The 26,215-nt window shown below is 48.5% G+C and overlaps 1 protein-coding gene across 2 annotated transcripts in view; it reads right to left on the bottom strand.

The window, feature by feature from the left end:
* GRIPAP1 (GRIP1 associated protein 1) overlaps positions 1-26,016 on the bottom strand; it is a 38,802-nt gene extending 12,786 nt beyond the window's left edge. The window contains exons 1-17 of one of the 2 annotated variants that reach the window (XM_032971661.2): positions 25,685-26,016; positions 17,846-17,912; positions 13,929-13,990; positions 11,929-11,955; positions 10,699-10,806; positions 9,909-10,056; positions 7,824-7,987; positions 6,873-6,921; positions 6,694-6,764; positions 6,436-6,483; positions 5,404-5,435; positions 4,266-4,313; positions 3,501-3,600; positions 2,807-2,884; positions 2,316-2,408; positions 1,016-1,150; positions 128-223 (exon numbers count right to left, since the gene is read on the bottom strand). In XM_032971661.2, the coding sequence (XP_032827552.2) occupies positions 128-223; positions 1,016-1,150; positions 2,316-2,408; positions 2,807-2,884; positions 3,501-3,600; positions 4,266-4,313; positions 5,404-5,435; positions 6,436-6,483; positions 6,694-6,764; positions 6,873-6,921; positions 7,824-7,987; positions 9,909-10,056; positions 10,699-10,806; positions 11,929-11,955; positions 13,929-13,990; positions 17,846-17,912; positions 25,685-25,726 (1,368 nt within the window). In that variant the 5' untranslated portion in view covers positions 25,727-26,016. The remainder of the gene's footprint in view (positions 1-127; positions 224-1,015; positions 1,151-2,315; positions 2,409-2,806; positions 2,885-3,500; positions 3,601-4,265; positions 4,314-5,403; positions 5,436-6,435; positions 6,484-6,693; positions 6,765-6,872; positions 6,922-7,823; positions 7,988-9,908; positions 10,057-10,698; positions 10,807-11,928; positions 11,956-13,928; positions 13,991-17,845; positions 17,913-25,684) is intronic. The other variant, XM_032971662.2, reaches the window with a different exon arrangement.
* Between the last annotated feature and the right edge of the window lie 199 nt (positions 26,017-26,215).

Here is a 26,215-nt window from a genome sequence, read left to right as displayed (position 1 = left end):
CCTCACGTGTTTTTATTATTACCGTAATCGTAGCAATGTAGCTCGCTCTTGACGAATGCAATTCAGCAGGCGTTACGGATCATGGCGGCAATGCAAAACGTCACGCTCGCGCGAATGAGGCATTCACCTTGCTGGCCTCCTCCAAGTCTGTTTGCAAACCGACTTTTTCCGCGGACAGCTCCTGCAGCCGATCGTGCGTGCGGGCCTTCTCACGCGCTGCCTCCTAGCCCGCAAACAAACCGCAACGCGTGCGTGCGTGCGCGCGTACATATATTCGTCTGGTCAACGAACCGCAGCGCTCATGAAACATGTCATATGCAGGGTGGCTCATAATTCAGGACACATCGATCATGCATATTCGTCCCACGCCATTACATGCGGTTCTGAAACACGGTCATTAACAATATAAATGATATAGAGGGTGGCCCAAAAGCCAGGACAAAATATATACATGGTGGCCCATGAGTCAGGACACATTGATGACGCATATATTAGTCCCATGCTATTACATACTGTTCAGAAACACGGTCTTAAAATATATTATATACGGGGTGGCCCAAGACAGGACACACATGGTTATTTCATTTATTTTAACACTGGCATTAAAATATTTAAATTGTTTATTCTTTAAGTGAATATTGTATCCTGTATCATGATTCATATATATCTTTCTTCTTCATCCTGTGGGGTCACCTCAGCTGCGTCGTTAGTAAAACCTGACCAGGACCCCTGTGAATGAAGTAGGACAACAAAACAGAATTGATGGACGTTCAAAGATTACGCCCCGGGCCATCTTAAGAAAGGAGTCCTAAATTCATTTCAAACGCTCATGCATTCACGCATGCATGTGAATGGAAGTCAATTTGAACATTCGTTAACGTAAACGAAATAACACTTTGTGATTTGTCAAAATAAAATAATAACCCTGCGCGTCCTGACTTTTGGGCCACCCTGTATAGAGAAAGCATGACGATTATACCAAAGCGCGCCACCACGCGATGCAGAAGATGCATACCTGGTACTGCGATGTCAGCGATTCTCTCTCAGATACCAGATTACTCTTCAGCAGTTGAAGCTGGTGGACTTCTTCCGTCAAGCTCAAATTTTGTTCCTTCAAAAGATTTATCTCCACCGTTCTTGACGTTTGAATCTACAATGGAGAGAAAGGCACTCCAAACACGCTCACTGGTACTCTCCCCAAAACAGCGCAAAAAAACACAACCGTCTGCATATTACCGCTGCGTAAAGGCAACCTCTCAAATTTCAAACGGTGACCTGCGGGGTTTGAGACGAGGAGTGTCTTGGAGACGGCAGGCGTGTTTTGTCACCGACCTCAACTCGGTGAGGCTTTGGTGAAACGTGCGAGAGACAGCCAGGAAGAAGCCACAAACCCAAATGGGAGGGACGTGCTGCTCTCTATATATTTTTTTTTGGGGTGGTGAGGCCTTCATCCAGTGCAGTGAACTGACCATAGTTGATGATGAAAACATATTATTCTATTCTAATCATGCATTTGGCAATACATTCAGGAGCCATGTGGCAATGTTGAGGTCTGCTGGCCACGACGAGAGGGCTTCAGGAGAGAGTTTGTGTAGTTTTGCTGTACCTCCTCTGTTTGAGGAGGGCAAGCTGCAGTGGTTTATTTACAATAACGGTCCATTCAATTGGGTTGCATGTCCACAGTCGCACAACTGCGGCTGGGTCTTTAATGTTCCGTTTACAAAGGAGATGTGGCGCATCGGCCTGTTGATGTTCTGATGAGGTTGATGGTTCCACTACCAGTGTCATCAATGAGAAGGAATGTCAAATCTGTAAGGTGAGATGATGTGTGGTGATATTTGGGTTGTGAATAAGGTGTTTATTCAGGACATCTGCACTGTTCGCCAGCGTTCCTCATGAAGCAAGCGGGAGGGAAACTTCTGAATTTAACGCGATTTTTATAGCACGTCTCTTCTCTAACGTTCTAAAAATGTTTTCACGCACACAGAAAACAATGTCCACAATTCAACTCTATATTTGGAGTTTGCGTGTCTCTCCCTGCGGAGGCGTGGATCTTTGCCCTCCACATTAAGAATCAACGTTACGCGTTTAGAGTATCTGGTTGCTATACATTTCCACGTGATAAGCCACTTCCGTTGAGCTCCAATTTGTGGCCAGGTCGCTCCTGAAAAAGAGAGCTATCAAACTCAATGGGCCTCACCTCGTAAAACAAAATAAAAAAGTTTAATTGAGTTTAGCAACCGCACATTTTGTCCTTATAGGGTGTTGACAAAATATCCAAATCTTCCAGAAAGAATTAAGGCGCCAAAGCAAACCTGCTCAAGTGCCGTGAGGCTCGTCCGCAAGGCCTCATTCTCCCCGCGCACCTTGCCCAGCTGCTCCTCCTTCTGCGCAATCTGAGTCGCATTCTGCCGAAACAGAAACCAACGTGAGCAACAACATTAACGGAGGGGGGGGGGGGCCAGGGTGCACGAAGCGGATTCTCCGCCCAGCATTTTATTTTTTTGCAAGGGGAAAACACTTTGTGGGCGACTGTTGTCATTTTGTCCATGGTAAACAATGTTTTGCATCACAGCGAGGGGATGCACCACGTCACTACGACTCCGGATGCAACACCGCCGAGACGAATCATGCCCGCGACCACGTACAAGGCAGCACTGTCGACGCAGAGGGATATTATCATTGGTTTGTTTTGCGCTTGTTTGACCCGGCAAAGCCTCAATAAAGTGTCACGACCATTTTTGCTGGAGGCTCCTGCCCAAGTTTTCACGAAGAGGACTAACACGCACAGAGACGCTCCTCTCACCTCGTCGCCCTTCGCCTTCAGCGCCTCGTCGCGTTCTTGCCGCTGCTTCTTCAACTGTTCTTTCAGCTCGACGACATCCTGAGAGGGAACGTACACGGGCAGATGATTCACTTCGAGTTAAAGATGACAATTATTTGCATAGCTGACAACCCGTACAGTTTACCCCGTATTCTTGTACAGGGAAACTGAGTTTTCAGGTCCATACGGCGTACAGCCGTTTCAATACCAGGCAAAGACACTTTTTTTTCTATTTGTTTGTGTTTCTCCCTTGTGATGGGACTTTGTAGGATGAACGTTGAGATTCATAAGGGCACGGGGTGACCTGTAAGGTCTGAATTGGTCTGTAATAAGCGCGGTACTGATAACGGGCTGACAGGTATGGATTTACGGGGGGTTGCAACGGCATGCACAGTGGTGCGTGCACTGCGCTACGAACCGCTGGACCCCAGTTCGATTCCCCAGGGCCACGGCTGAATAATCAGTGGCGAGTGACATCAGAGATGTTCCTACCCTTCGCCCCTTCATCAATCGGCACCGACCATCGTGGGAGAAGTATGGTCAAACCCTCCCCCTCCTCGTGGCCAACATGACATGGGGAGGGGCCTTGATCCATTAGCGGATTGAGAGTAGCGGTCATTTATTTTAACTGTGGATCCGATTGGGTGGTGATTTGACATCTAAAGCACACAATTACCTGCATGGCTTTCTTCAGCTCGTTCTGCACCTTCTGCATTTTTACATTTAAGTCACCGATTTCTTCCTCTTTCCTCCTTTGGACTTCTTCAAGTTTTGATCTGTTTGAAAACAAAGTGGTCATTTTTGTCCAAAGTTGAACACAATCTCTTCCCAAACAAGAGTTCTCATTTTTAGGGTTGCAGCGACGCATCAATCAACCTGCCGTTTCCTGCGGTGACGATTCCCGCATCGGCTGATGCATGTCGGAAGTGTGAGGATGCGTTCCTCAGCTTTCGTAACGTACCATTTCATACTATAAACACTTCAGAACTTACCATTTACATTGTAAACAAAGACAATGTATAGTCAAAATAATGTTCTATTTTATACTGTGCCGTTTTCCAACTGACATAAATAAAAAACACATGATGACGAAATATAATTATATTCTTATTCATACAGCACCGTAGATCCACCAATTTATTATTTATTTATGCGTGTCAGTCCATGTATTATTTGACTTTATTTGTAGCTTTTTGTGTAAAGCAATGGTAAAACAATCGAAAGTTCATCAGACAGAAACTTCGTTTATTGAATGTACGTATATCGAGGTATTACCGTATTCATATTTTATTTTGAGGCCACACACTGTTATTGACGAATGGGTTGAGTTTGTTTGTTAAATGTGCTCTTTGTGTGCACCAGCTACCAACGCAGGATCACCAAATGAGTTGTTTGAATTTCACGTGGAAGATCAAATCACCCCGCAAGTGAAAACACGTACCTGCTCTCCGTGTACAGAGACTCCTTCTCACTTTGCAGTAGCAGGAGGCTGCAAATGTAAGAAAGTCAACAGCAAAGACATTTACAGACGAGGAAACCCCTTGGGGAAAGACGCAAATGGGGAAGGAGAAGTGAAAGCAGTGGAGCTGGGAAGGTGGATTTATCAGACGTGACGGCAGTGACTGAGAATAAGTAAGAAAAATCATGCATAGGCACAGACTCTTTAGCACGTTCCAGGGCGTGCCTGTCCAAGGAAGCGCTGAATTAGCGAAGATAAACACGGCACCCGTGCCAGGCGCGCAGATAGCGGTGCATCCTAAGGCCGCGATGAGAACAGGGGGCTCGCCTAGCGACTCTGCCCATGAGGACACACCTCGGCAGGCAGGGCTGGGATGCTGAGGCGGGACCTTTTAGCGCTGGTTTGTGTTTCCAGCTTTTGGGAAAAAAGCCTTTGATCAACATAGCCATTTTTCTCGAGAAAAGCCACACTTGGTTCCAGTACTACTTTTTGATGGGTTTTTATTTTAAGATGTACGTACGTACGTTGAACTTCTTTCGCACCGTACGTAGCCAACCCCGCTAATTGGGGGTGCGAGATCGAAGTTTTTCTGCCAATTGACCGGAGCACCCCAAGGAAACACACGCACGCAAGGGGGGCAAACATTCTATCCCCGTACAGATGGAGATTAGTCCACTTGCTGTACTGACTTCTCTTGGTAAGCCAAGGTGTGGCACCTCGACTCCCACAGGTAGGGAGTTTCACAACATTCATGTGATCCGCCAAGCCTCAATTACAGGAGTTTATCACCGCCGCACTCTTCACAAAATTTTGGTTCATATTGGATTGTCCAGGCGAGAGTTAAAATGCTCACCTCCGTTACACACAGGCCAAAGACAGACAGGGCTAATTACATAAACGCTTCCAAACTTCAGTTAGAAAGCGCTTAAAATTCTGGCCGGTCGCGTCGATCGTGGCAGTGAGGTCCAGCGGCACAAGGAGGAAAAATGTGTCACCACAATCCACACTCGTCAGACGAATCAGAGCGGGACTGGCACGAGACGTAATGCGTACGGGCTCTCGGCTGTGTTATACTCTATTATCTGTGTCGTGTCTGAGTGGTGGAGCTGTTGAAAATTACCTTTCTTGTTTCTTTTTTAATTTATCCGTGACCTTCGAATACACAAAACATACGCATCGTTTAAAATCGTTCTGCACAAAACACCCGGTTTGCTGGTAAAGAGCCCCTAAACCGAGCAGAAAATGGACCGGATCAAAATTGACGACAATGCTTAATACAGTGCCACTGTCAAGCACTTCACATTCGCCACAAAGCGTTTCACGAGCAAACTTTTTCACACCACGCGAAGGGTGGGAAGAGCCAAGGATATTAAACACACGGGAAAAATAAAAATAGAACGGGGAAAAGAGAAATGGTGAATAAGTGTAAAATGATGGAAAAGGAAACCGAAAAACGGGAGCAAAAGGGGATTGGGAAAATGACAGGAAGAGGTTATGGAAGGGTCTCGACGCTGCACAGGAAAGTGTCTGTTGACACGGGGGGGCGGCTAGAGGGGAGAGGTTCACAATGGGGGTTTGGACACACAGAAGCCACGTGATTTACGGCAGGCGTGAGGCGATTTAGAGATATTCAACAGACCGCCGTGGCATTGGAAAACTACGCCGCAGATGGGAGTGCAAATAACGACTGAAAAAAACACAAGGCCAAAAAGTTGAAGACAAAATTTACACCTGAAAATTTGCATGAAGTAACAACGCCCTTAAGTTTAGGATAAACAAAATCATACACACTTCCTCCTTCGAATAAAGGAGCCAACCAATCAAAAAATAACATTTCCCACTTCACAAGTGCGTCCCTCCCGCCATGTTGAATTGAGCGCACCCGATTGGTCAATCGTTTGGCAGGAATTTCGAATCTGGCCAATCGGGGGTGTGTGGTGCAGGTCAGGTGACCTTCAGTGATGACGGACCGACACGACGGAGTTCTCATTGGTCACTGATGATGACCCGGACACTCAGCAGGTAGAAGCAGTTTAATATGCGTTAAAATATCCGGACAGAGACGAGACCTGAATAGATCGGGCGCATTGCGGGTGATATGGTCATAATCGTACCAGAATTATGGGTGGAAAATTTCAATAACAGTACCCACCTTGGAAATGTCTTCCTGCATTTGGGCAAAGTCCTTCTCCTTTGAAAGCTGTCAAAATCAGAATGAGAATATTTATTTAGACCGGAGGAATCCGATGAGCCATGAAGCTCTTTTTCACAGACGTCCGGTAAGGATCACGTATACGGCGTTGCACATCAAGGGCAACGCCGTCACACATGTGCATGCCAAAAGATCGCTGTAAAAGTAAATGAAACACCGCACACGGTGATGATCAATGGATTAAAACATTTTTTTTACCATCATTGCCTGGATTTGGTCCTTGAGCAGTTCATTTTCCTCTTTCTCTGTAGCGAATTTCAGCTGCAGGTCTGCACAACATCACAAGCATTGCCTTGCAAATGTCCCATACATCTTCAAAATAAAAATATCAGCTCAAAACATGTACATTTTTATAATCACAAGCAATAGCTACGTACCATTAAACTCTTTCAGCTGGACTTCCAGATTCGACACCCTTCTCTGCAGCTGTAAACAAATAAAAATAAACACTTGAGATAGGATAGAAAGATAAATATGTCGATCGGCAAACTCCCCGTGTCATGCACCTTACATAACAACGACAGCCGCCATTCGCCACCAAGCCGTGGTGACGTCAGCACAGCGCTTGTGCCAGGCTAGGTGCACTTTGAGACGATCACGTGCAAGTGTCGAGGGCTCGCCGACAGGAGGGTAACGGGACAGACCCAAGCGTTACGGGACTCACAAACACGTACAAAGACAAAGATCCTCCGTTTAGCCTACACAGGCTGTTGGGGCAAGCGCTGTTAGCGAGCAGCGCCTATGAAGGCCGCCTTTGTCTCCCCCTAGTGACGACGTTTACTACACACTGCACCAGGTAGTCATTAGAGGCCTGAGTCGACCGAGCAATCAAGGAGACTCGCGCTGCCTTGAATGCTCGTCGTTTGGGCAAGGAGATCACTCCGACTTCCGAACGCATCTTTCTTCCCTCCTGCAGCAACGCAGCCAAAGAGTTCATTCAGAGCAGAGGGAGAGAGAGAGAGCGCAAGGCCGGGATGTCCTCGTGCAGATGAAGCTCGTGCCGCCATCCATCGCGGATTTTCGTGTTCAGATTGCCGCCTCGAGTAGAACACCAACGTGTGTCGTCACACCCCTCCTCCACCCGGCACAGCCAAATCAATCAAGCTGCCACGCGACGATCGAACGTGCCACCGCATTGCTGCTTCAGCAGCACCACCAGAGTTACCGGCGAGTGATCCGATACACTCCAGCGACGATCCGACTCAAAAAAATAAAATGTCAATAGTCAAATCGGTTGCGGGCGAACTACGCGTTGTTACATCCCGTGCCGTGTGGTCGGGCCGCGGCGGGGGGGGGGGGGGTGGGGGGGTGGGGGTGGGGGGTGCCACCTGCTTAGCGACATCGTCAGGGTCTCCATCGGTGCCAACGTCGTCCAGCGTCCAGTCGCGTTTCACCACCTGCCCATCCGCCTCGTCGCTCTCCTCCGCGGGATTCACGCTCGCGTGGCTCTCCCCGAGTTTCTCCAAATCGTGAATGTGCTTATCCTGCAATGCTGCGCGGGGGAGAAGAAAAAAAACCAACGCAAAGACAAAGATCCGCCGTATAGCCGTAACAGACTGTTGGGGCAAGTGCTGTTAAGGGAGCGCCAAAAAACACACAACACACACACACACAAACCTTAGTTTGTTAATGTGTTATACATGACTGGATATGATTTTGAATCGATCAATGTCTTAAAGGGTCCTTGCTGTCTGCGAGTTTATCCGCATGGGTTCAAGCAAGCCCGACTCTGCTGATGAGGTGCTGTATGTTGCAACCGGTGCAGAGTTTCCTTGCAATGCCAGGTTGTGTCGAAAGAACATATAAAAACATATATTACGTGTCGCGTACCAAAGACACGAAAGGAATGTAAATGTCTGCTGAGCTGTTTTGCTCATCGCTACGTCAGACTCATCGTTCACGGAGATGTATTGATGCATGTATGTTGAACTTCTTTCGCACCGCACGTAGCCAACCGTGCTAATCGGACACCACGTGTACGATTAGCACAAGATCTAATGTCCCCAAATCCACGACTACAATCAACGCACGTGCGGTGCGTACATATCAAGGTAACGTGTGGCCAACCCCACGCTGAGTCACCTCTCGTCTCCCCAGGGCTAATGTGGGCGCACTGTACCAGCGATTCACTGAAGGTGGACTTCACCCCGAGGGAATATCCGACACAAGCTCAGATACAGTCTCCGCCGTAGACTTCCATAAACCACTGTGCCACCTATCCTCTTATTGGCGAACCCAATAATGTGACGGTGACATCGCCACACGGCGCTTGTGCCAGGCTAGATGCACTCTTCGAGCCACGCTTGCACTGGCAGGTCACAGGACAGGCCCAGTTGTTATCCGTGAACCGAGGTGCGTATGCCAGCTTGCTGTGTTTTGCTCGCCCAATTGGGATCGTACATCGCCACCACCGCTAAGCAAACAACGCCGTCCGCGTTATCAGAGCCGAATCAAATTAAGTTTGAAATCTCAGTGTGCGCGCGTGTTCCACGTGAAGCATACAGCTTGATTTGCTTTGCGCGTCACGTGGTGGCGAGATGTTAACTCCCTCACCCGGTGTACAGAGGCTCGTGGGTTCGATCCCGACCCTGCCGCCTGTATATATTTGGAGTTTGCGCGTCTCTCTCCCCGTGATTGCGTGGATTTTCCTCCGGGTACTGCGGTTTTATCCCTCCACATTTAGAACGATGTATGTACATTGAACTTCTTTTGCATCGTATGTAGCCAACCGTGTTAATCGGAGGTGCGTTTAGAGTATTTGATTGCGATATATTCCACGCGATAAGCCACTTCGTTGAGCTATCATTTGTGGCCAGGTCGCTTCTGAAAAAGAGCTACGTAGCTCAGTGGGCCTTTCCTGGTAAAATAAAAATCACTTTAGTTTTAATAGTTTAACCCTTTTCCATTCCGAGACGTCTAAAAATTGCAGGGTGGGTGTCCTGTTCACCTCTGAATCTCTGAACACGCAAGCGGTTCGCGTTAAATTTATTTAGAGAGGTATAGTAGCGCCATTGTTTTTAAAGACACTACTCACCGCAGAGAACTGTAGCGACATGACCGCTGGTGCCAAACTGTGCCACACGCCCCTCCCGCATGGCCTTGTGGGAGCCTCGGTAAAGTTATGTTATTTTAGTTTTTCTTCCGGTTAAGTTTTGATGATGTACACGTACGTCATCGTAAACGGGAACGGGTTTTCGATGACAATCATCGGGCACGTGCAGCGCGGAACGAGTTAATTTACATTTTAACGGGGAGGAGTAAATCGACAAACGCGGCAACGACGACGCGTGGTGGTGGGTGGGTGGCTAGGACCGGGCTTTGGGGTAAAACCCTGCTGTAGACGCTGTGCAAAACGTCATTTGCACTGTGGATATTCTCCCATTCCGGGAGTAAGCGAGGAGGCCGTCGTGTACCCGCGATGTTCTTGAGAAGGGCAGCGTTCTCCGCCCGCAGCCGGCGGATCTCCCCGTCCACGGCCACAGCCACCCTGGCCGCCCCTCCAGCCGCTGCATCTTTCCCGGCGCGCTTCTCCTCTTCAAGTTGCTCCAGCTGAGAGCACAGCTGCGCCGGGCACGGCCGGGGGGCGGGCACACAAGCAAGGCGCAAGCTCTAGACGGTCGCCCCTTTCTTTTCATACCGCAGCACGGGCATTCCCCCGTTATTCGTGGAACTTGGCTATCCGCGATTTTGGCTAATCCGCGAAGAGCATCTGGAACTCTCCACATGACTGTTGGCATCGAGTGAGAGAGAGAGAGAAAGTGATGAGATAAAGTGACAAGATAAAGCGATGGTATAAAGCGATGCGAGAGAATGTGATGTGAGAAAGTGATGCGATAAAGCGATGAGATAGAGTGACGAGAGAGAAAGCTTATTTTCGTATTTATTTAAGTTCATTCGTAAAAAAGATCCCCCTTTTAAGGCAACGGATGTTAATTGACGAACGCGTTTAAAAATTACAGCTCATCGATCCGTGCAACAGAACGCTATTGCAACAGTTTCTGAGGTTTCACGCGCGTGTTTTTTGCGCGCATCAACAAAGCACACCTAGCACGGCACGAGTGCCGTGGTGACGTCACCGCCACCGAGTGGCGACCGACCGATGTCGTGTTGACAGTTGATCAACAACGAGAGAACCCCTGACTTTCCGGGCAAAACGAGAGGCGAACCACTCGAGTCTGGAGGTGCCACACGTGGCATGCGAACCTTGTTGAGCTCCTGCATGAGAGTGGTGTTTTGGATGCCAAAGTCCTCCTCTTGACTGCGCAGCTTCGCCTGCAACATTTCATTCTCACCGAGCAGGGCCTCCACCTCCTGGCGGCGGGAGCCAACATGTCAAAACACCACGGTTAAGAGTTGCACCCGCAGGCCACGGTTTCCCTTGACAACAGGGCGGCAGGCACTGGTGGAGCCAGTGGGGGGGGGGGGGGGGGGGGTGGCACGTGCCCCCCCAATTATCCGATTGAAATCCCTAATTCCGATCGGATCATTGGGGTTTAATAGTAATAAATCGGCATTTTGCGACCCCCCCACTGTCACTGTGCAGCATATTATTACGTGCCAGGGACTCTATGAGATGATAGGACAATAGTCTGAGTCCATAATTGGCAATAAGTAACGGCAAAGCAGTTATAAGTGACTCACAGAATTGTGCGCAGTTGCGTATAGAGTCCACGACTTCCCTGAAGGCATCAACACCTTCAGCGAGCGCGATGCCGACCACTAACAACGCGGTTCCAATTCGACCCTCGATCGATGGCTGCGTCATCGCCACACACGCGTCGAATAACAAGCAAGGGACAAGTCCTTACTTACTAACAACTCCTTACTTTCTAACAACTCCTTACTCACTAACTCCTTACTCACTAACTCCTTACTTACTAACAACTCCTTACTAACAACTCCTTACTAACAACTCCTTACTTACTAACAACTCCTTACTTACTAACAAGTCCTTACCTACTAACAAGTCCTTACCTACTAACAACTCCTTGCTTACTAACAACTCCTTACCTACTAACAAGTCCTTACCTACTAACAACTCCTTACTTACTAACAACTCCTTACTTACTAACAACTCCTTACTCACTAACAACTCCTTACCTACTAACAACTCCTTACCTACTAACAACTCCTTACCTACTAACAACTCCTTACCTACTAACAACTCCTTACTTACTAACAACTCCTTACTTACTAACAACTCCTCTATCATTTTTCATTGCTGGAGGGGTTGCCCTCCCCCCCGCTACCTGAAAATCCTGGCTCCGCCATTGGCGGCAGGGGAACATTCGCAGGCTAGTTTCACGTTCATTTTGTTTAACCAGGTGAGAACTTAAGAGACGCGGATACGTTTCGTTTGCAAGCGACCTGTCAATATTATAACGATGAAATAATTAAAAAAAAGCATCCGGCGACAACGACTTCAACACTCACTTGCGCTTTCTTGCTTTTGGCGACCGTCTGTAGGGAAAATAACGGCAGCAAATTTGACAACAGTTAGCGTCAAACAGTCTCGCGATTTTATTATGCAGGGAAACGGCGCACTCGCAAACAAAATTCGATGCAAATTTTAACAAAGAAGCAAAGTTTTGCAATTTAAAGACAGTGGCTTCTTGTGAGGTTGGCAGCAATTTGCACATGATGCACACGCGCATTATTTTATTCTATACAGAATTTTAGGCACATGCAATGCATGCAAAAATCTAAGAAGTTGTGCAATAATATTAACGACACATCCGCGAAGAGTACATGTAATCAGTTCAAACGCCTCCCAAACTATGTTGGCATCTCTACCACACTACTCTCTTGGTTCCCCTTTTACCTCTGAAAGCACTCAAACACCTTGTCACTCTGGTGTCCCAAAAGGGTCCTTAGCTCTTCTCAATAAATCTCGTCCCTGGAAAAAAGTCATCTCCAGCTTCTATATTAACCACGACATTTTTGTCGCCTGTAAGATGATGCATCCTCCACTGTTGGTGGTGGGGGTTCGGAAGCTGGCTGAGGCCGGTCTGAGCCGGTCGAGGCCGGTCTGAGCCGGCCGAGGCCGGTCTGAGCCGGCCGAGGCCGGTCTGAGCCGGCCGAGACGGGTCTGAGCCGGCCGAGACGGGTCTGAGCCGGCCGAGACGGGTCTGAGCCGGCCGAGACGGGTCTGAGCCGGCCGAGACGGGTCTGAGCCGGCCGAGACGGGTCTGAGCCGGCCGAGACGGGTCTGAGCCGGCCGAGACGGGTCTGAGCCGGCCGAGACGGGTCTGAGCCGGCCGAGACGGGTCTGAGCCGGCCGAGACGGGTCTGAGCCGGCCGAGACGGGTCTGAGCCGGCCGAGACGGGTCTGAGCCGGCCGAGACGGGTCTGAGCCGGCCGAGACGGGTCTGAGCCGGCCGAGACGGGTCCGAGCCGGCCGAGACGGGTCCGAGCCGGCCGATACGGGTCCGAGCCGGCCGAGACCGGTCCGAGCCGGCCGAGACCGGTCCGAGCCGGCCGAGACCGGTCTGAGCCCAAACTATATTGGCGGGGGCCTGGCGCCATAATCAATTTAGAGTCTCAATGGTTGGAGAAAGTGGCCATCGCCTGTGAATGGCCAGCCACTCATGTACGGGGAAGCAGGAACAATTTGATCTGGAACCTAGGGCAGGAATGACCTCCCGCACAAATTTCTGAGGGAGGGTGGTTATTGTGCGCAAGCTGCCCTACATGTGCACTATTATAACTGCCCGAACCAAAGACTAGGTTCCGGGGGACTGCACCGATTATAATGACGACCAGGGCATAACCCTTCTGAAGTGTTTGCCAGGAAAGGTCCTAAGCGTGCCAGGGCAAAGTGTGGAGAGGCTTGCAGAGCCCCAACGTGGTTTCAGGCAGAGGTGGCCATGTGCAGACGTCTGCTACAGCAGTGGTGTGGGGGATTTAAAGTTTATTTTAATTTCAACGCGACCTACATTCTCTGCTTCACTGACCTGCTCTAAATCCTACAATACCATACTGAGGCCAGGGGGTTTTCAGTCGTTCTTCAAGCTGTCCAGGTTCCTGTCCCTCTCTGCTCGCGATAATAATGAAACTAAATGGTGGGCTGGCCCGGGTCAAGCTGCATGGCTGGGAGTCTCATGCCATCACCTGTTTGTGACATAAATGTGCTCTGGCCCCCAAAACTATTTAACATATTATGTGCCACCATGTAATCCGAGAAGTCGAGTGGAATTTGGTTTTGCTCTACCCACCCCCTCCACATTTGTCTCTTTATGAGAGAGATACAATGTGCCTATCACGCTCCCCTCTGACGCTCCCCTCTGACGCTCCCCTCTCACACTCCCCTCTCTCACTCCCCAAAGAGACAACTCTCATCCCGTTTTAATAGGGACTGCAGAAAAAAAAGAACCCATGAATAGCTTAATGATGATGATTATTATTGTTATTAAAGAAAGGTGCTTGAACCATACCTTCTGAGCTTTGGCCAAATCTTTTTCCAGAACAGCAACCTTGTTTCGACAGACATTCAATTCTAAAAAAAGAGACAAATGGAAAAACAAAATGTACAGTTATTGGAAATAACAACCATTGCATTGAGTTTCTGGTTACGGCAACTGCCCGAAACCTTTCTTGCACAGTTACGTTGCCAAACCATATGACGTGTTGAGGCAGAACGATCGCGTTGGCAAAGAATGAAAAAAACTCAGCCAGTGTGGAGAAAGGGAAACCACAACGTTTCAGCAATCACTCTGCTAGACTCCTCGACCGACTGCTTCAATCTCATCCAGACTGGGTTCAACCACCACACTGCACATTAAAACACCCACTCACCCAATCACTCGAATATTGCTACCACCACCATGTTTACTTTGCCTGTGAACTTCACTCATCGATTCCTCCACTCATGTTGAGGACTCAATCTACCAGACACACCGTTTTGTCTCATGCACACTGTGTTCAACCACCACACTGCAGGTCACAACAGCACACACTCAATCATTCATCGACTCAACACAATGCAGGTCAACACATGTATCTCTCCAATTCTTCCCTCGCACTGCTCCACTGTGGAATTTCCTCCAATCGTTTCCTTCCCCAGGCACTTATCACTTTGCTCAATCCAGTAAACACGCCACACTCTTACCTACCGCAACCGTGGTAGTGCTGTTTGTTGCTAGCTTTACACTTTTGGGTATTTTGGACTTGAACTGGTGGTTTACAATGAGAGTGCCGTCTCATTGTGTGGATGAGTAACACGTTGCCAAATGTGTCGATGTTGTAAACCTGCTGCAATTGCTATATATTTGACCAGGTAAGGCCCACTGAGCTATATAACTATTTTTCAGAAGCGACCTGGCTATCAGAAATGATAGCTCAACGAAGTGGTTTATCACATGGCTATTTATGGCGGCCAAATACTCTAAAACGCGTGACGTCGATTCTAAATGTGGAGAGACAAACCGGAGGCCCCAGAGAAAAAGCCACAAGACCACAGGGAGAGAGAGAGAACATATACGACAGGCGTCAGGATTTAACCCACGACCTCCTGTATACCAGGCGAGGTAGTTAACATCACGCTACCGTGGCACCACAATTTAACAAGGCCTGTGAATGTGAATAAGCCTTGCGAGGAACTAAAGGCTTTGCACACGGTGTCCTGCATGCCGGTGCGTTTAAACGGCATCGTGTGTGGAATGCAAACCCGGAAATATCTTTTTATCATTATTAATATGTCAAATGTAACAAACGCAAATCGGCGTACATCATCATCACAGACGCGCCGTGGGGGGGGGGGGTCATACATAAGTGGGCGGGGGGATGTGAGTGGTGAGATAACCCATTTGCGTGTCAACATTTATGAAAAATACACGACATGGGTTATGCAAGTGACCACTCAAGCAGGGGCCTATGTATGTAAGTACGTTGAACTTCTTTTACACCCCCGTACCTAGCCAACCATGCTAATCGGAGACGCGGGGGGAAAGACAACAAAACTAAACCCAAAAAGCAGTTGTACAGGAATGAGTTTTCAATCTAGTGGATTTAAAAGTGCGTAGCTCCATTGGCTTCCTAACATCGAAAGGAAGAACGTTCCAGACGGCCGTAGAAGCGCATCCGAAAGCGCGAGATGCGGCGACCGTCTGTCTGTGTTCGATGGCGAGCCGAGAGCCGCTGCCGTTGCTGCTGCGAGGGTGATCGGAGTTGGCGTGATGGTTTACCCTCCTTGACGAGCTCAGCGGGGAAACACGGAGAGGCAGTGGGAGACGGAACGCGCCACACGGACGCAATTCACAGATGCGTCACACAGACGTGCCACTCGCAGGGCAGCGGTTATCAGCTCCTCCATTATTAATTCGGTGCACAACTTCGTTAATTATTTACCAACCCGTGTGTCGATGGAATTGAAATATTTATCAACTTTGGCGTGTTAGATTTGTGCGTGCACGGTACTGTATAAGATGGTACATTTTTGGCGCAGTTAGCCGTAATACAATGGTATTAATTGATTACATGAATACTATTCTAATTTAAAGCTTTCGTGACTGCAGGGATTCATATTTTTGGTTCTTTCGGTAAAGTCACGTAGAAGGGAAACAATAAAATAATAAAAATATAAAACAATAAAATTCTCGCGACGTTTCCAATGTAACACAAGCAATCATCATCAGCTGTGAAAACCACAGCAAGAAAATTTGAAAAAAGTGGCGTTTTTTTTAACGTTAGCACCACGGAGAGCGATTTGGCAGTTATTCAGGTGGACGAGTCCATCTATATTCTGAAAAGAGGAGGGGGGAGACGAAAATAATGGATGCGGTCTGAAAGCCACCGTAAGCGTGAACAATCAATTAAGATCGGAATGGTTTATCAATTCCTTCCAATGATTGCTAAGCCAGAATCCATCTTCTCGGTTGAAATTTTCTCTGTGTTTGTATATGTGGATAGCCTCATGAACGAATCTCTCATGGTAGCCAGATGGCTTGCAAAGAACCTCTGTCTTGGAGAAGTCAATGTCATGTGAGCCTACTGAATTCTAACAGTGATCTGCCACGGCCGAGGTGTTGGTCCTACCGTGTTTTAGGTCTGCTTTGTGTTCACGAATGCGGTCCGAGACATGTCGTTTGGTTTCTCCAATGTAACTACTTCCACAGAGGCAACTTAGTTTGTAGACGCCAGGGTACTGTATGTCCAGAATCACATCTTTTACAGGCGGAACCAGATCACGGATTTTATGTAATGTGTTTATTATTTTATTGTTTCCCTTCTACGTGACTTTACCGAAAGAACCAAGAATATAATACTATTCTAGTTTAAGTTTCGTAAAATTGCCCTATTGATATGTATGCCAAATATACCCTGCATAAATATTGTGACATTGTTATTATCGTTTCAGTGGAACTACCAAACACTTCATGAGCCAAAATATCTGTAGAAGTGCTGGGATATATTGAATGATCAAATTGAGGTATATTTATGCTTCTTCGTGCAATTTCCTTGGATTCATTATGCCAAAATGTTACATATCATCTCCATTACCTCTTTCCCACCCTTGTGATTAAGTCCATGAATATGAAAACCGCAAAGTGTATTTTACTCACCAATATATGAGCATTGTGCAATCCACTCAAGTTTCCAAACCACAAATCCTCAAAATGGTATCTTTGTTGAGCATCGCTCCCTTCACCTCCCACAACCTTAAAAACCCCAATCTGGACATTACCAGGGGTGCAATAATCATAACAAAAAAACCACACGCTGTGTGCTTAGCAGCGGATGTTAAAGATCATGTGACATTGTTGGCGAGGGTAGGTCATTGTGCTGGCATCAGAGTACAATTATGATAATTGACCAGAAAATGATTTAATTGGGATCTCCTTGACAATAATTGCCCGAGGACTTGGCAGGACCCATCCTGGAAGAGAGTCATGATACTTGGTGAGGCTTTCGTAGATAAGCGCATGGTATAGTCATAATAATGGTAAGTCCTCGCTTAACGCGTTGGTGTTCATACAACGTGGAACGTGCACCTTGACAACGCGATGGACTACTTTCTTGAGCTGCGCGGCCGAGCGGTGCAGTGATACAGTAATGGGGAATGTCGTGTGCGTACATCGCATCTCACCAAACTTTACTGTGACATTCTTTAAGGGGAAATCGTTTTTGCTTGACGCATCTTTCGCTTAAAGCGGAACTTTTTCAGAAAAGCATCTACTACCGCGCCGAACGAAAACTTACGCTACAAACTTTCTGCCCTCTACCATCCAGAGCCAAATCTCAAATTCGTGTCCAGCGTTTGTGATAGGCGCCTCCACCTCTCCAATTATCATGACGTAGAAGCTGTGTGGGACGATGTGGTAGTTGATGAGTGTAGCTCTCGGATGCAACTCACCTGTCTGATTTTTCTTGACCTCATCTGTTAGCTGGTAGTTGTCTTTTCTCAACTCGAGCAGCTGAGCCTGCAACAAATGATACGCAATATAATCCATTAACACCAGGGCATCATTTTGAACCTCGCAACAAAAACAGTCTCATGGAAAATGGGTTTTTGGAGATGTTCGCTAAACCACGACAGAAATGAAATGGGAACGTTCTCGCAGTCTTGTTCCCCCAATAACAATATTATCATTTTCTTTGGTTCTTTCGGTAAAGTCACGTAGAATGAGAATAAAATAATAAATTGATAAAATAAAATAACACAATAATATTCTCCCGACGTTTCGTCTGGAGGACAGCGCTGTCCTCCAGACAGTCTCGTCCCTTCACCTGATGAAGGCCGCTTGTGTTGTGGCCGAAACGTCGTGATAATATTGTGTTATTTTATTTTATCAATTTATTATTTTATTCTCATTCTACGTGACTTTACCGAAAGAACCAAAGAAGATGAATCCTTGCAGTCACGAAAGCTTTAAATCGAAATATTATCATTATGTTCGTTTTTACCCAGGAAAGCCTCACCGAGTCTCAAGACTCTGTTTCACGAGGGTCCTGCCGAGTTTTGATTTGGCGGTAGGGGGCGCAGTGTTGACAATGTCTGCTGGCTGAATCGCCCTTGCAGAAAAAAGTCGCATATCTCAACTGGCTTTAAGTGTTACACTTCTGATTATGATTCTGCTGTGTGTAGTCCCAATTGATTCATTTGCAGGGAATTTTTCAGCAGGGGGATTTTTGACCAATACCAGTTGCAATGTGTTTTATTTGTTTGAGATGCGAGGAAACCAGAGAATCCGGAGGAAACCCATGCATAAAAGGTGGGAGAACATACAAACTCCAAACAGAAAGGCACCCGAGTCGGGAATCGAACCCAGGACCTTCTCGTTGAGGAACGAGTGTTACCACTGAGCCACCGTGCCACCCACAGCGGTGATAAAGAAGCAATACCGTCTAATTCGAGACAATCCAGGAGCTACCGCATATAGAGGACAGAGTCGAGTGCCCACAGGCAGGCCAAACAACAGACTGGTCGCTACTCACCGCTGAATGTTATTTTCATTGCACTGTGACCATCAAGCGAACACCCGCAGGAATGTAGCATTTCCAAACATTTATATTGATTTGATCGAGCATCGTCCCATGTTTATTACAAAACACCTTTTTATAAATACGATGTTTGACAACGTACAACACAGAGTTACCTTTGTTTACCCATAATCCTGTAAGCAGTGCATCTTGTTGGATATTTTTTCACATTATTAAAACATGTATTGATATGTAAATTGTTGTGTTTCCCTTGCAGAGCACTGAGAAAATGACATCACAGTCATTGGGAAGTGTCTGCAATGTGGCATTCCTGCAGAACATTTTGCGGTGGGGTTTAGAATCCGTGGTGACATAATTCTAAATTTGGACCAAGTGTCACCTCCTATTTAAATTTTAAATTGCACAAAAGAGAATGAGTTGCTCCCCTTATTTTTCTGCAGTGACAAAGTGAAGCGGCAATTTCTCCACTCCTTCTCCACTGTGGAGCAGAGAATTTCACTACGGACCCTCAAGGGTTATGTTTCACTGCAAACACAAAGGTCTCCCATAGAATGTTTAACAGACTGTTGGGGCAGGTGCATTGAGATTATTTTGATTATTTTGGTGCCATAAATGTCCACATGATGGGCCACTTTGTTGAGCTATCATTTGTAGCCAGGTCCTTTCTGAAAAATAAGTGAATACCTCAGGGGGATTTGCCTGGTAGGATGGAGATAGTTTAGTTTTAATTTTATGTTTTTGGGCGATTTGTTTACCTTTTCTGTATTTTGCACTTCAATCGTCATTTTGTATTGTTTGTTGTCTTACCCGCCCCTACTGGACATCTGTGAAAAAGAGCTTGATAGCTCATCGGATTACTTCTGCAGTATAAATATTCTGATAACGGGCATGTACTAAGGCCAGCAGGGCACACTATGAGGTGGGTGGTCAGCACCACGCCAGGCCACCTTTTTCTTTTGCCAATGATGACATTCATACACCGCACGGGGTACTCGTTTGAGGCCGAATCGACCTGTTGGCTGTGAAAATAGAACTTGGGTCGCCGGGTTGGTAGTGCCATGCGCTAAACACTGCGCCACCGCTCCCCGCTGATGTATGCCACGGCTACCGGAAAGGAAACAGCGAGGTGAGGGTGCGGTGGCTGTTTTATCTCCAAAGTGACGGAAACATAAATCGTCTGGACTTCAGCTTTACGTGGGCGGAACGCAATCCAGTGTACTTCCTGGTGCGAGGTCACACCGGAGTCTTGGGGCACGGTCACGGCACGTGGGTCCCACAGTCGCGTTCACCTCGTCACTGCCGATGTGAGACGAGGTGGGTAGGCCGGCACACTCCTGCTTTTTATTAATTTAAACACGCAACACATCAACGAGTAGAAGCGAATGTGGGTGTCCGATTTTTTTGTTTATCACAGCTTCGAGGGGCTCGCCGGAGATGTAAAGGGCCGCGGACCTGGCCACGTTGTATGGCATTGCGATGGCACGCCGACTCGCTTGACTCACTTGACTCGCCGGACTCACGGGAATCTGCGGACTCAATTCACTGCGCGGTTGTTGAGGATACACGTGGCTCGCCGAGCCCTTAACGCAACATTACACACGATGAAAATGACATTGTACCTCCGGATATGAATCTGCCTCTCAAAAAGACTTCGAACTTGCTGATGGGTCGAACTTGCGACCTGCCTACTTTTAGCAGCCTAAGTCCCAATCTGCCTTCCGGGATCACGCTGTCACCATCCTAGAACCTCACCCAGATCCAGAATAACGCTGGCCAACAAAAACGGAACATCGCAGACGTTCAGAATAAACGCCTCGATCTGGACCCAAGCGTAGCACCTCCTGGCTTTGATATTCCTTGAAGACATCGGCGTAACCATCCACCGCATCGAACATCAACAGGTCGGCGTGCACATCTCCTTCATGGAAAATTAAAGAGAGGCCAGAGCAGTGAAATTGTGGCCACGCAACCCAAACTATTGGACCGTATAGAAAACCACTCTCGTCTGCGCTCCTTCAACGGAGGAGGAATGACCAGAATATTGCCGTGCACAAAAATAGAAAAGCGTAATAAGAATGAAAAACCTGGTCGACCGGAAGCTGTTTTTGTTTTTTTACAAAATTGCAAAAAATGTATCAAGCTCCTCTGCTTCCGTGACAGTGTGCTAACAGCGTGTGGGGTTGTGTGTTGTTTCACAGGCTTGATTCGCACGGTGCAGCGCAAGCAGTGCCTATGCTCATTTAGACAAAGCGCAGTCAAATCCACTTGCGTTGGGGGTGATTTTTGCCCTGGCAATGGGTGGTTGCCGACTTCATATTTCCAGTGGATGTATTTGAGAAAGGACAAGATTAACGTTGCAATCTTTGTCCAGTGGAACCCCGGGCACAGCACGCGGCAAGAGACACGCGTAACATGTAAAACTTGTACGACAGGTGACAACTCGTGCTTTTTAGAGCACTCGGCCTACAACAACATATTCACATCAAGAACTCGGCACCAGCTCGGACTCAAAAAAACACCGCTTGGGTAGTTATCCAACAATGGTCACCTTGATACGGCGCTCATGCTACCCACGCCGTTTCTTTGCCAGCTCCTGTGATATTATCCACCACTGTAAGGCACTCGAATGGGCGATATGTTCCCACTGTAGAAGATACCCCTGTGCCGTCACAGAAACCACCCGCAGCCATCCGGCACCTATTCTGTTAGCTCCAGACCTCCAAGCTACTGGTATGACAGGGAAAATCTCATATGCACACCCATATATACACACAAGAGACTGTATAACCAGGTGAAAGCCTACTGGGACATACGTTTAATTTACAAGGGAAACCTGTAGTACTCAAGGGACAACATATATCAGCGCATAAGAACTCAGATTATAACAATAAAAATCTATGTTGAACTTCTTTCGTAGGCAACCGTGCTAATGGGAGGTGCGGGGGAAGGACAACAAAACGTAACACGGTATTCACACACTAGGGGTGCTGCACTTACTCATGAGCCCTGCTATATGGCGGTCAAAACCAACATTTTTTTCACGTCTCAAATCTCAAACTATCATGAAGTGAAACCCAAACTCAACATGACGGATTCGGTGCCATCACTGATGGTCGGGGCTGAGACCATCAACTTGATGTGTGGGTGGCTGCCCGGATTTGACCTCAGGCTCTCTCTCCGAGTCACGCTGGCTCAGTCCCGGTGGGACAACGAGCCACCGAGTCATGGACAAGTGAAAATGTTTCGGGTAAAAACATTTCGGAAATGTCATTCGACGTTTCATAACAAAGGGTACTTGGCAAGCAAGCTGCTAAAATTCAAAGCCAGTTTAATCAAGCTTGTTCACAACGGCGACATCAATACTGCTCTATGCAGTGGACCCTCATCAACAACAGTGTGGCTGAATAGTAACTGGATAGCAATGCCACTTACAATCGAACTATCACAAATCATGCGGATCAGATGATCACCGAATATTCCAAATACGAATAAGATTCCTTTTGTTATTTACGACACTTAAGAAAAGACAGTCGGTTTCAGTTTGTGTATTTCGTGGAAGGCTCAATTCAGCTAAATAGCTATTTTGCAATGTTGACCCAGCCAACATGGCTCGGTATAGCAGCAAGGAGATTATATGAATGACAAGATGTTGGTACACCTAATCTGTGGCGACGCATGTGCTCACAGTTAGGCGACTCGTATTATATGCGCAATAGACTCCGCTGTGTGCGGTCTGCTCTTCTAGGCGTGTAACCCACATGCCCTGCTACGGCATTGCAATGGGTTTTCGCCACGTACAAGCCCGAACGTGTGATGCGCGAAACATCACCTGCAGATGCAAAAAGTGTACAAGCAACAGCAACACACCAGGGGCGGCGGCGGTGGTCGTGACGCACACGCCTGTAACCCAGCAATGTGGATGGCGAGAGTTTGGCGAATCGCACCGATGTTGTGACACTCCCCCGGTGTGCTTTGCCCCCATACCCTGGGCTCGCCAGGAGAATGCGGTACGGCAAAGTGTGGACTACCCTCGATCGATTCCATCGGGCACGGGGGTCAGCCGTTGCCTTCCCCCTCCACCGACACGCGCGGATTCTCGTTTTTTTCTCTGGGTGCTCCTGTTTCCACCCACATTTATGGATCCACATTAATCTGCCGCAAAATAACCCTCGGGTAACGAGGATCGCGGAGCTTGGCGAATTGTCGTCACCGGCTCAGAGCACTGGCTGCCTTCCCTGACTGTCTGTGTGGTTCCCCGTGCCCGAGTTGTTTTCACTTTCTCTCTCTCTTGCTTTCGCTCTCTCCCCATGCGAGTCAGCGAATATCGTGCGCGTTAAAAGGTTGACATTATTATTTGTGGAGACCGCCGTGGGAGTGTGTTGGAAATTCCACGTACCCATGACAATTTCACATTATCGTGACAAAGCGCCGGCCTATTCATAGAACGACTATCGTTGACTGCCTGCTTTGTGATCATTATTCTATCACCCCTAGCAAAATGATGGGCTGAGTAAAACGCCCGGATTGGGATTTGTTTCTCGCAACCTACCATGCTCTTAGCCACAGTGCCATCTGGTTGGATTACACAATACAAAGAAATTGGAGAGAACATTTTTTTTTGCTAAGGTATATTAATATAACAGTCTTTTTTTAAAGTCACGTTCATACGTAGAATAAAGGCTTCATAGGTACGTATTAGGTGAAATCACCGAAACGTAAATTACAGGAACACTTCACCTAGTTGCGATTACGCGAGTGGCAACCTGAGTGAGCGGACGGCTAGATTACAAATCTCTCCGGGCCATTTGCAAAGCGATGTCTCAGAGGAAATCCCCTTGGCTTATGGGCACGACAGTGCCCCCACGCACCCAGGCTACAAGTACCGATGACTAATAGGACCTGTTACTGCTGCCCATGCTAACTCTTATATTGCCGTCTGCCCCTGATGCCGTCCCTTGTCGTTCCTGGTTTGCTACCGCTGCTATCCCTGCTGCTGCTGCTCCTGTCCCTGCGACTGTTGCCCCTGCTGCTAGTACCGATTAATAACCGGACCTGTGCTAAGACAAATCAATTCTACGGTCCGTTCACTTTGTTGCATAAAAAATAATTGTGAAATATGAATTGGGTTCTGTAAGACAGCGGATTGGAAAGAAAGCCGTTTGTGGAAAAGAGCTTGATAGCTCGTCGGATTTCTCCAGGAAAAATAAAGATTCTGATTCATTACCCTGGTAAAAAAAATATCGCAATGTGCTCTTCCTGTTCCTGCTACTGCCCTGCTGTCACTGCTATGGATGCTGTCACTGCTGTGGGTGCTGTCACTGCTGTGGGTGCTGTCACTGCTATGGATGCTGTCACTGCTGTGGGTGCTGTCACTGCTGTGAGTGCTGTCACTGCTATGGATGCTGTCACTGCTGTGAGTGCTGTCACTGCTGTGGGTACTGTCACTGCTGTGAGTGCTGTCACTGCTGTAGGTGCTGTCACTGCTGTGGGTGCTGTCACTGCTGTGGGTGCTGTCACTGTTGTGGGTGCTGTCACTGCTGTGGGTGCTGTCACTGCTGTGGGTGCTGTCACTGCTGTGAGTGCTGTCACTGCTGTGGGTACTGTCACTGCTGTGGGTGCTGTCACTGCTGTGAGTGCTGTCACTGCTGTGGATGCTGTCACTGCTGTGGGTGCTGTCACTGCTGTCGGTGCTGTCACTGCTGTGGGTGCTGTCACTGCTGTGGATGCTGTCACTGCTGTGGGTGCTGTCACTGCTGTGGGTGCTGTCACTGCTGTGGATGCTGTCACTGCTGTGAGTGCTGTCACTGCTGTGGTTGCTGTCACTGCTGTAGGTGCTGTCACTGCTGTGGGTGCTGTCACTGCTGTGGGTGCTGTCACTGCTGTGGGTGCTGTCACTGCTGTGGGTGCTGTCACTGCTGTGGATGCTGTCACTGCTGTGGGTGCTGTCACTGCTGTGGGTGCTGTCACTGCTGTGGATGCTGTCACTGCTGTGAGTGCTGTCACTGCTGTGGTTGCTGTCACTGCTGTGGGTGCTGTCACTGCTGTGGGTGCTGTCACTGCTGTGGGTGCTGTCACTGCTGTGGATGCTGTCACTGCTGTGGGTGCTGTCACTGCTGTGAGTGCTGTCACTGCTGTGGATGCTGTCACTGCTGTGGGTGCTGTCACTGCTGTGGGTGCTGTCACTGCTGTGGGTGCTGTCACTGCTGTGGGTGCTGTCACTGCTGTGGGTGCTGTCACTGCTGTGGGTGCTGTCACTGCTGTGGGTGCTGTCACTGCTGTGGGTGCTGTCACTGCTGTGGGTGCTGTCACTGCTGTGGGTGCTGTCACTGCTGTGGGTGCTGCCACTGCTGTGGGTGCTGTCACTGCTGTGGGTGCTGTCACTGCTGCTGCCTCTCCTGCTGCTGCTGTCCCTGCCGTTGCAGCTGTCCCCGTCCCTGCTGCTGCTGTCCCTGCTACTGCTTACCTGCTACTGCTGCTACTGCTGTCCCTGCTACTGCTGCTGCTGTCCCTGCTACTACTGCTGCTGTCCCTGCCGTTGCAGCTGTCCCCGTCCCTGCTGCTGCTGTCCCTGCTACTGTTTACCTGCTACAGCTGCTGCTGTCCCTGCTACTGCTGTCCCTGCTACTGCTGCTTACCTGCTACTGCTGCTACTGCTGTCGCTGCTACTGCTGCTGCTGTCCCTGCTGCTGTCCCTGCTGCTGTCCCTGCTGCTGTCCCTGCTACTGCTGCTGCTATCCCTGCTGCTGCTTACCTGCATGCGGTTGAACTCCTCATCGGACAGAGACTGCGCCATGGCGCGGGCTCCGAGGCGGTGGCGGGGCGCTCGCTGTTGTGGCTGCTGCTGCTGCTGCTGTTAGTGATGGCGTTTGTTGTTGCGAGGGTTGTCGCGCTTGTTGTTGTTGCTGCTTCTGTTGCTGCTGCTGTTGTTGTTGCTGCTGTTGTTGCTGCTGTTGTTGTTGTCGTTTTGGTTGTGGGCGAGAATGAACCCCGCCGCCTGGGCGACTCAGAGCGAAGGTGACGCCATGACACCGGGAGCGGAGGATCACGTGACGATGACACACGCCGTGACCCCTGACCCGCCGCGCCCACGTGACCGTATAATAGGCGCGATGACGTCACGCGGGGGGGGGGGGGAGCCATGGTGGAGGGCCACGTGGAACGGCGGCGTCGAATGTTTCAGTTCAGTTGCAGTTTATTTATTTTGGTATAGCCCTGTGAGCAACCACAGCAAGCAAAAAAAACATCTGAAAGTGACTATGTGTCACTGTGCAAACAGAAACGT

Source organism: Petromyzon marinus, chromosome 46, assembly GCF_048934315.1.
Source record: "Petromyzon marinus isolate PM22_M1 ecotype Great Lakes invasive population chromosome 46, UKy_Petmar_22M1.pri1.0, whole genome shotgun sequence".
NCBI lineage: Eukaryota > Metazoa > Chordata > Hyperoartia > Petromyzontiformes > Petromyzontidae > Petromyzon > Petromyzon marinus.
Note: the sequence above shows the minus strand (reverse complement) of the source record. Positions and strands in the feature narration are given on the sequence as shown.